The sequence below is a fragment of the Triticum urartu genome, chromosome 5A (genome assembly GCF_056163025.1).
Source record: "Triticum urartu cultivar PI428250 chromosome 5A, HENAU_Tu73, whole genome shotgun sequence".
Lineage (NCBI taxonomy): Eukaryota > Viridiplantae > Streptophyta > Magnoliopsida > Poales > Poaceae > Triticum > Triticum urartu.
In genome coordinates this window covers 564,510,780-564,521,492 of record NC_141877.1, presented here as the reverse complement: position 1 = coordinate 564,521,492, position 10,713 = coordinate 564,510,780, and the positions used below count along the sequence as shown (strand labels likewise).

The 10,713-nt window shown below is 48.1% G+C and overlaps 3 protein-coding genes across 3 annotated transcripts; 2 read left to right on the top strand and 1 right to left on the bottom strand.

Annotated features, from left to right (window-relative positions):
* The first annotated feature begins 2,383 nt into the window (after positions 1-2,383).
* LOC147972898 (uncharacterized) lies at positions 2,384-3,575 on the top strand. Its single transcript, XM_087524496.1, has 4 exons — positions 2,384-2,531; positions 2,606-3,151; positions 3,236-3,303; positions 3,335-3,575. The coding sequence occupies exons 1-4, from the start codon at positions 2,415-2,417 to the stop codon at positions 3,573-3,575; spliced, it is 972 nt and encodes a 323-aa protein (XP_087380622.1). The 5' UTR covers positions 2,384-2,414.
* A 1,361-nt stretch (positions 3,576-4,936) lies between these two features.
* LOC147972897 (uncharacterized) lies at positions 4,937-5,606 on the bottom strand. Its single transcript, XM_087524495.1, has 3 exons — positions 5,391-5,606; positions 5,147-5,312; positions 4,937-5,100 (listed from the first exon to the last, which is right to left on the bottom strand). Exons 1-3 carry the CDS (start codon positions 5,604-5,606, stop codon positions 4,937-4,939), a joined length of 546 nt encoding a protein of 181 aa, XP_087380621.1.
* Positions 5,607-7,099: 1,493 nt separating this feature from the next.
* On the top strand, positions 7,100-8,506 carry LOC125510585 (uncharacterized). Its single transcript, XM_048675805.2, has one exon. The coding sequence runs from the start codon at positions 7,364-7,366 to the stop codon at positions 8,036-8,038; it is 675 nt and encodes a 224-aa protein (XP_048531762.2). The 5' UTR covers positions 7,100-7,363; the 3' UTR covers positions 8,039-8,506.
* Positions 8,507-10,713: the final 2,207 nt, after the last annotated feature.

Here is a 10,713-nt window from a genome sequence, read left to right as displayed (position 1 = left end):
TTACGAAAAAATTCAGACGATAGATACAACATTTAAACTATTTTTTTGATAAGAGTAGGTTGAAGATGTTGTATCAATGTTAGCTGCGTCCATTTGTATTGACATGCGAGAAGCTCTTAATAGGGTAATTAAGAAAAAATTGCACTGTAATTGTTCATTGCATGTGGTATGTTTATTAATAAGTCTATGGTTAGGAAACCGTAGGTCTACTTTGTTATGTCGCAATAATCTAAATTTTATATGTTAAGATTAGGTGCTAATGTACTTAATGATGTATGTAATTAGGTAAAATAATTCATCTTGGTAGCAAACAAGGAGGAGATGACGTGATTGAATAAATTGTGTTACCATCTTCGCTGTCCCTTTTGAGGTGATACCACATACATGCAAGTGCTATTTTCATACTTTTGACGGATATTTATTGTGTTACCATCTTCGCTGTCCCATGACATGATTGAAAAAATTCGTGTGTAATATTGATGTTCATGTGATAATAGGTTGACTCCGTTTATATATTACTGGTGACGGATATTTATTCGAACTATTTGGACGCTTAATTGCATTCGCAAGCACATCCACATTGGAGCTAAGGTATAAAATGACGCCATAATTTTTTTTAATATTTTTTATATTGATGTACTGTTGTGAAAATGTGCATGCTGTTGCAAATATTATTATTTGTAAATAAAGAATTTTATCATATGATATGAAAAACATTATATAAAGCCGGAAGAAATTAAATATTTTACTCATATGATATTAAAATGTTATTATCGTAATATTATGTTTAGTGGTTGTTTGGATAGCGAGTACTTACCCTCAGTTTTGCCATAACCTGTTGTAAGAAAATTATGTAGAAAACCATTTTTTTACTAATGGTCGTATTGCCAAAAGCTAAGTTTTTGCATGTTACGAGAACCATTTTAGGATATTTTTGGGTAGTTAGAGAAAAACAAACAGAGTTTTAGTTTGTTACACTCGTAGACGAGTTTGAGAAAAAAGAGATCTTTAAATACCCATTAACCAGACAACCCCTTAAGTCTAAGCAAATGATTCTAAAAACAAACCGAATATTTATAACGAAAATACGGTTATTATTTTAGTCGTATGATATGTAAATGTTGTCATCGTTACTAAATGTTCAGTTACTAATTATTTGAAATGTAAACATGTATGGTGGTTAGGTACTATGGAAAATTTAGTAGTGTACTATGTTTCTATGATCACTGCTCTACCAATTAGAGGTGAGCCGTTAGTCTCTCCACGAGTGTCTCCATCTTGGGCATTAGATATAGCAGCTCGTCTTGGGATGGAAATGTCAGAATCACAACGTTCTGGTGGCCATCGGGGCATCCCACTCGTCTGGCTTCATGATAACTTTCGTATTTTATCTAGCTTCGTCAATGAGGAGACGAGAAAAAGACATCTGTTTGCGTATTTGTTGTGGCTCCTCGGGACTCTATTTCCAAATTCACATGGGGACGTTGTTGTCCCTGGTCTCATCTACATTGCAGAGAATATGGTAGATGAACCTTTACCCGAGCAGCTAAAATACAGCTTCGGTTCTGCCATGCCATCTCATACATACAGAGGCTTGTGTGATGCCATGCAAAAAAGCTCTTTCGCACAAAAAGCTCCATTACTTTATATCGCCTACGAGTTTCTATAGTTGTGGTCCTGGGAATACCTCACTGTAGGACGACCTCATATAGTACAACCTATACACCCATACGACTTTAGCAAGGATGGCTGCGCAACTATGGCCACCAGATGGACAAAGGCACGGAAACGTTGGTCTCCAGATATTGCAAAAAATTGTTACCCTATGTACCACCAGAAGTTTGAGATACTTGATGAGGTAGAAGTCACATGGAACCCGTGGACTCAGGACCAGCTACAAATGGTCTTTGATGCTCGACCCTTCACACTAGGCATGTTGAGCGATAGTGCATTCTGGCTGACTCGCTGCAACTTATTGTTCCTGTAGTGTGTTGAGCCTTACAACCCAAAGCGTGTAATGAGACAGTTCGGTCTCTATCAAGAAATTCCACCACCTTTTCCAAGACGTATCAATGAGGAAACCCATAAGATGTGACCTCCCTAAATAGTTAGTGTCTATTTTAATTTACTAAACTCACACTTTGTTACATAATTTGCAGGCTAACCAATATGGGCAGGGGTTGGAGTTTATACGATTGGAGGGAGCAAAACATTGAATGGATACACAAGTGGGAAAATGAAGCGCTAGCAGATATAGTGCATCAACTTAGGTATATTTTATTTATATTATTTTATTACGATGATCATACAATGCGTGAAGATGCTTTGCTTTCATCCCAACGGTTTATGTAATTATTTAATTTTGCAGACCGTATGATGGAAGTACAGATCAAGCGTACAAGCAGTGGTACTGCATGAACACACGTGCTAGCCTGGCCAGTCAGCCAGCTACTATACCAACACATCTCACACAGGAGGAGCAGGCGCAGAGACATATTGAGCTGCATGCAGCTTACTATCGTGACCAGATGGTAATCACTTGTAACTTTTTTAGGTTCATCATTTCAAAATCATTTGAACTAAATAAAATCCAAATATTGTTCAGCTTGAAAGTTGCAACGAAGTAGGGCAGATGGCTACGGACAGCATGCCGGCCCAGGGCCCAGCTCACCCGTCATTCCAGAAACGTTTTCAACAATACATGGCAACAAAGTTCAGATGCAGTAGAGGCGACGATGTTGTCACTGGAGCGTATAACATGCCGGTAGCGAGGTCAGCCAGACCAAGTGCGGCGCCGTCGTTCAGACCGAGCGAGGCGCGTACGAGCCATGGGCAGTGGTGGGAGGGTCCGAGTACTAGAACGACATTTCCACGACATGACTCATCTCTGCCACTGCATCGCTCTTCTTCGGTGCAGCTTTGTCAGGAGCAGACATCTCAGGACCATGGCACGGGCTTGGATTCAATGCCCGAGCAGACTCTTTCCCCTAACCCATATGCGTACACAGGATATGATGCATACACCCAAGGTGAGGGATCTCAGTCGTATCTCTCCACGCGAGGGATCCCCATGCCCAAGGAGACTCGTGTACCAGATTTAAACCAGCACCACGTACCATGGCCAGACAGTACAGGCGAGGGATCTGATCAGGTAGTCATGTTTACATTTTAATGCATTTACAATGTTATCATATATTATCCTCTAACAGTTTGTTTACAATGTTTCTATGTGCAGGACATACCTGATATTAATTGGGACGATGAGAACACCCAACGGGGCGTCAACACAGGCGTCCTGGGAGCATCACATGATCATGGCGACACGGTTAGTTACAGAGTTCTTCGGAGGGGACGTTATTGGCCCATCTTTTATCCCTGCGGAGTCACAACCATACACCTACAATTACGCTTCAGGTTCGCAACAAGGATTCGCGACTCCACCACCTACGCAGGACTCGCAGACACATGAAGCCGAATTGGAGTACGGCCGCGGTCTTCGTGTAACTTGGCCACCTAATCGTTTGTCGCCTTCCGGTCGTAAGGAAAGGCCAGGTGGTCGTCGGAAAGTAGGGTGATTCATCTATCCACGTGTGCGACCCATTGTATCTACATATGTCAGTATCATACTTTTCGATTTGAACATCTATGTATGCTGAAATAAAAATGCACCAGCCAGGAACATTTTTTCCCGCCTATATCTCCCGACATACTATCCCGCTCCACTCTTCGGCTTATGTTAGGCCGAAATGATTTTTTTTAAAAAAAATTGGCTGATGAATACTGTGCAAACATTGTCCATCTTAGACATTGAAAAAAAAAATATTTTCAGGCAACCCTTTCCCCTCAATATTTTCCCGCCAACACTTTCCCTGCATATGTTCCCGCCACCCGTTTCCCGCCATATCTTCCTGCCACCCGTTTCCCGCCAACCCCTTCCCGCCATATGTTCCCGCCAACCCTTTCCCGCCATACCGCAGTCGTTCTTTCCCGCCATTTTCTCCTCTCTACCTATAAAACCCCCTTCAGATGGAGGTGGATAAGCATTCGAGTGTAGTGTAGTCGAGATGTCCCATTATCCTTTCGATCGTAGTTTTCACCCTGAGATGAGCAGGACTCTTCTTAGGCTAGCTACCGATTTCAGGATGGACAATAGGATAGTTTCATGGGACGAACTCATCGGTAGTGACACCATAATGAATGAGTTGGCTCACCAATTACGTAGGTCTGGGTGACCTGAAAGGACCTATGAGGAGGTGCGTAAAGAACTTCTTAGGTTGAATGGAAGGTGGAAGAAGGTAGTGGAGCCGAAGAGCGAAACTTTTAGAAGGACTGCAGAAAAGCATCCATTTTTATGGACTGAGGAGAGCGAGGACGAAGATGATATCTTCATGCCGCCGCTTTCGGGTTCTGCATCGTCAAAGGGCAAGAGTTCTGCATCGTCTAAGGGCAAGAGTTCTGCATCGTCTAAGGGCAAGAGTTCTGCATCGTCTAAGGGCAACAGTATTGCATCCTCGAAGGGCAAGATTTCTGCATCGTCCAAGGGTATGAGTTCTGCATCCTCGAAGCGCAAGAGTTCTGCATCCACGGAGGATGACAATGATGCCTTCATGTAGTTTTTAAGCTGTATTCCAGTTCTACCCTTTAATTCAGATGTACTTGCACTATTAGTTTGTACTCTCTTATTGTAGGGCATTATGTTCTATCTTAATTTCATTCTATAGTTGTTGCACGATGTTCGATATTATTGAAGGGCAAGAAAATGCCACTACTTTATTCTAAAACTTTATGTTTTTTCCATTACAACACGGTACAACTGAAAATAAGATACATCGTAGAATTGAAATAAAGCTACTTTTAACTACTGAAATAAAGCTACATTAAACTATAGAAATAAAGATACAAATGATTGCGAAATTTAAAATACTACCACAGGAATCTACTGAGTCCAGCGTGGATATTTTTCTTTTCCATCGCCAGCTTCTTCTGCTGCCTTGGCCTCACGAGCCCTTTCTTTCTTTCTCTGCCTCTCTGCCTCACGAGTCTCCTTTCGCTGTCGTTCCTGCTCCTCCATGCGACGAGCCTCTTCCCTGTTTTTCTTTCCTAAATCCTGAAAAAACGGTGTTGCTCCGCATAATATTCTTTTAACTCTCTCTCTCTTCCTCTGCTTTCTCCTCAGCTTCCGCCTTCTCGCGTCGCTCTTCCGCATAGAAACTATTCCACGCACGGCGACTTCTTTCACGAATCTCAGTCACTACCCAAGCCGGCATCTCCGTGTCAATCCAACGATAGTATATGCACAGAGGCGGAGGAGACTACAACAAGAAACAAGAATGTTATTAAAGAATCTATCAAAACACCAGCAATATTTATTTGTGATGGTTAAAGCATACCGGAGGCTTGTCGTACTCTGAAATAGCTATGGGTGGATCTTCCTCATAATTGGCGCACATGAAAAACTTCATGCCCAACCAATCTAAAAAATATGTAACCTCCTTCACCTTGCAAAGATCGCCACACCAACACCGCAGGACTGCCACCCCCGGAGGCAAACTTGCCTTCTTCATTTTCCTCGGCCTAATGCTTTGATCCGAACAAGGCAAACTCATACCGACTGAAAAAATGTGTTATACACTTTGCGCAGTGGCGATTTCAAGGATGGCTGGACGAGAGCCTCGGTGTCTCCTTTTATAAGCTCAGACGATAAATAATGGCGAGAAAATTAAGCGGTAAATTTTAGAATCCCTGTAGTGTCGGCACAACAACTTCCCGCATCGAGTGACTGATGCCGTCGCATCCGCTCAAGCAATAGCCGGAGCGATTCTCACAGTGTTGTCCCATCTGCCGAGGCAAAAGAAGCTAAAGCAGGACTGATTCCCGCGCGAAAGAACCTAAAGCAAGGCATCAGCGTGCATTTTCCCGCACGTGGGAATCACCGCCGTCAGCGTCGCTGTTGCACACCGGAATCAGCGCCATTTGCAACAGGAAAGGTGTCGGGCGTGCGAAGGAAGAAAGATGCCGCCTCCTCCGGTGGCGGTCTGGCCCACGCCTCGGCCTACGCGCAGCAGAGGCTGTCGGACGGGGAGCGACAACGGCAGCTCTCGCCACCTCACCTAGTGGCGGCCGGGCCCACCGCTCCTGGCCCATTCCGTTCCAGCTGTTGCACTGTGCAAGAACCCGTTGTGACCCGCGCGGCCGCCTCCTGCGGTGGCGGCAGGACCCGCCGCCTCCTGGCGTGGCGGCAGGTGCCACGTGTCGCCTGCCGCGCCTGCCGCCACTAGTGAGGGGGTCCTTTTTGACGTTTTTATTTGCAGATAGTCCTTTTTGGCAATAGCGTTTGGCAGGGGGTCCTTTTGGACAAAAAATCGTCCGGGGACGGTGGAGAAGGGAGGGAAGCAAACGGTTTTTGTTTTCTTTGAGATGAATTCAGAAGCAAACAAGTGCAAGCAAGCGGTTGGGGATAGGAGGACTTCTACTCCTGCGGTCCTGCTCTCTTTGGTAAACAAAAATATATAATACGTTGTAAGTCACTTAGTTTTCATTTTCAAGCAAGCCGCGCCGTCCTTAGTCCGAAGTAATTTCAGAATTGCTCACCCATATACTGTTGCGTTCCTGACATTTTTTTTTGGAGAGAGGATCTTGATAACTTATTTCTGCGCAATGCTCTCGCGAGCAGAGAAAAGGGAGAGACACCGAAATTAAGAAATGGGCCAATCAAAGAATCGCTTATTTCTAAAGTCTGTGGACTCTAAATCTTTCAATTCGAACAATGGCGGGATCAATGATTGAATATCGTGTGACCCAGCACCGGCGAATTGGGGGATTCTGCCGCACCTCCCGTTGGTCGACAGCAAATCCACCTGCCATTCATCATGGAATCCGTCCTTGTGTGCATAGCGCTCGCTAATTGGGCACGGTTCGTCGCCACACACACAACAAGACGCCCAGCCCAGCCCAGCCCAGGCCAGTGAAAACTGAAAACGATCGCAAACTCTCTTCTACAAAAAGAAGAGAAATATTTGCAGTGGTGATAAAACTGACGATAGGGACATGCAGTTTTGGAAGCAAGCAGAGCACACACAAACCAAACCTACGATGACATCAGTGGAGTCCGAGAGGGGGAGCCCGGCCCGGCCCTTCTTTAAGATCACCACCCGCCCCCATTGCCATCTCCCACACCTCTCTCTCTCTCTCTCTCTCTCCCTCGTCATCTTCGTCTTCTTCTCGCCCGGTGACACTCGAGAGGGAAGGAACAATTCACCAGCTAGCTTGCGCTTGCTTGATCTTCTCTGCTGCAAGCCGCTGATCGGTTCTTTCCGGGAGGGAAGCGTCGGGGTTTGGCTCTTCTGTCAGGCTGGCTCTTGACATGTTCAGATCCAAGGTCCAGGAGATGATCCTCAGGAGGAGGTCCAGGTCCATGAACGGCGCCGCATGCGCGCAGCACGCCGGCAACTCTTCCACGGCCCCGTGCGACGCCGGCGGCAAGGCTGCTGCTACTGTTGCTTTTGCTGCTCGCGCGCCGTTGTTCGCCGCGCCGAGGCTGCTTCACTCGTCGTCGCTCCCTGCCGGCGACCGCGCCGCGGTCATCACTGGGAGCCCCGCGCGGGACTCCGAGACGACGGCCGCCTACGCCATGAGCCCGACCTCCGTGCTGGACGCATCAGCGGCCTTCGGCTCGACCGTGGACGCCGGCGGGGGCAAGCGCCGGCCGTGGTGCGACGGGTGCGCGGGCCCGCACGGGCTCGCCGACGTGCTCGACTGCGCCCACGAGGCCCAGCGGAGGAAGAGCGTCCTCCGGAGCACCGTCAGAGCGCAGGCGCCGGCTCTTGTCAGGTCGTGCTCCCTGGACCGGCGCGTGGAGTTCGGCGTCAAGAACAAGAGCTCATGGCTGCCGCTGCGCGCCGCCCGCGCGGGGGCGGCCGAGGAGTCGGAGGACGGGCCGTCGTCCGAGGACTACACCTGCGTCATCTCCCGCGGGCCCAACCCGCGGACGGTGCACATCTTCGGCGACCGCGTCGTGGATTCATCCGCTTGCAGGTGATTACCACGGAGAAGAGCTACACGGGGAGAAACTGTGTTGGCGCTGCAGGGACGAAGCCTCGACGCCTCAAAGCAGGAGGAGGTGCTGGCCGCCCTCAAAGTGTCGACCTGTCGACGCACAAGATACCGGTGAAGATCAGGAACGATAAGAAGATCAGGAAGCAGCCTCTTGCTTGGCCTGCAAACAGTGCCACATCACAGGTCCTAGTCCCTGTGTTGTGCCATGAGAAGCAGAGAGCACAAGGAAGGAATGTGTCGACAAAGTTGTCGGAGTAGGTTCGGCTACCATTTTTGACCTATAGCACAGAAGCTGCTTAAGCTAGCCGCTTCAGTCGAAATGCCGCCATCTTTTTGTTAGTAATTTGTGAGCTGTGACTTGAAATGTTGACTTTGTCCTATACAAATTGTTGTTGATCTACGCCAAGCGGTGTGAGTTGGGTTGAATCTACACCAAAATTGTTGTGTCACAGGATGGCTTACCGTGTGACAATTACCATCAGACGAGTTCGTTTCTTGGAGAATTATTGCTGCGTCTTCCCTGATTGCTTCGGCGTGACGTGATCTCCGATATGACGGCGGCGAGGACAAGGTTCGTTTCCGTGCAATGATGGTCTCACGTCTCAACGTGACGCGCCTGCCCGTTGGCGTTCCTCTGAAGAGCTGGAACGAGCGGCAAGAATATTTTCCAGCGATCGCCGGTTTGTCTTCATTTCGTACGTCAGAGTTGAGAAATTGTCATCCAGGGCCAGACGGAGGGTGCTAATCAGGGACCCGGCCGCGGAACTGATCCTTCTTACATAAGATAAGAACCCTATCTGAAAACTTAGAAACAAAGTTGTGTTTGACAATAATAGGGTCAACTGACCCATGTGTTTCGGTTAATACGATCATAAAATGGTTACATGATTGAAATATCTTGCAGAAAAATCAAGGAAGAATAAAGCGAATGACGACGGGAGTAAGACAGGTTAAACAGGTTCAAGACTTGAAGGATGAAGTGGCCACTTTCTCCTTGCTGGAGATGAAGATCTTTCTTTCAGCAGCCTAGTTAGCTTGCTTTTCCTGCTGTGTCGTAAAGACTTTTATGTGTCTGACATAAAAATGTTTGGTTCTATCTGGATGTTGCGGTCAGGGCACGTTTTGCCCGTTCTAGGTTAACACTCCGAGGCCTGTGTTGTGTGTGAGGCATGTCTATGTAGGTTGCTGGGAGGAGGGAGGGATGACTCCCTCTCTCGTGGCAGCTCCTGCCTCTTGGTTATGTCCTTTTAGCTTTGTAATCAAGAAGACATTGTGTTTTTTATAATGAAAATCGAAGAGGGGCTCTCTTCATAAAAGAGAAGAAGATAAAAAACCCCACTTGGCGGTGACTAATTACAGAGAGATTTTTTTTTCGGGAAATATTAGTTGCGAGGAGATGCAAAGGTGAACATGGTCGATGAGGTGGTTAAGGGCATCTCCAACGTCAGATGCTTAAACGGACGCCAGGATATATTTTCTATTGATTTCCCGGCCGATTAGCAGTCGGCGACTACTACAAATCATCCGACTTATTTCCTAGCGAAAACAGTCGGGTCGCCAGCCGTGCGATCCATTCTTTCCAACTCTTGATACATCAACGCACGCCGAGTCGCTGACCCTTCTCTCTCGCGTCGCGTTCAACCAGCCCCCGTGCTTCGATCTCACAGCACCGCATGTCGCCGCAGCACCAGAGAGCCGCCATGAGAGCTCCATAGCAACACCAAAACGCTACGTCTAGCGGCTGGCGAGCGCTCCGGCGGAGCTGCAATGGAGCCGACGGCGAGCGCTCCAATGCAACACCAATAGCTTCCCTCGAGAGCCGCCAGCGACGTTGCATCGAGCCACTGCGGCGCTGCACTGAGCCATCGGCGAAGCTCCAATGCAGCCGCGGCGGAGCTCCAACGACCCCGGCGGCGCTCCATTGCAGCCCCGGCCGCGCTTCATTGCAGCGCCGGCGATGACAGCGGATGCTGCAATGCAGCACGCGGCGGCCATGGCGGAAGTTGCGATGCAGCGCACGACAACGACGGCGCAGGCTGCTTCGCCGGAGCTGCAGTGGAGCAGCGGTGCAGCGACGCGAGGCGACGGCGGTTTGCAGCAGCGGCGAAGAGCATGGCGTGTAGGAGCAGGCATACCAGAAACGCGAGTGGTGGCGGGCCGGCACTGGTGCCGATGGCGCTGCCATGGCTGTGTTGTGCCGCAGGAAGAAGAAAAACGAGGAGAAGAAACGAGCAGCTCAACGCGTGCAGGAAAGAGATAAGGGAATGAAAGGATAAGCAGCTTGTTGGGCCCACCAAACACGTGGCGAACGTTAAAGGCGACTTACGGAGCGCGTTGATCAGTCGGTTTATTTTAAACGATTTCCTTAGCAGTTAGCCCATCAAATCCTAGCTCCAGGTGTGGCATCGATGCAAAGGTTTGCATCGGGCGCTAGGCCTCTTTTCTTCGCTCCGCCAGGCGTACGTGGTTGTAATTAGCGCTTGAAGTTAGCGCTTAGCATTGAGAGGGTGAGGCGCTTAGGTATTTTTTTATTTTGTGATATTTATTTTTTTCCTTCCTAAGCGCCTCTTCAAGCGTCCAGCATTGAACATGCTCTAAGAGTTTTCTCGCGGAACCTACTATTGAACAGTGCTATCCTGGTAGATCCAGTTGATCCTA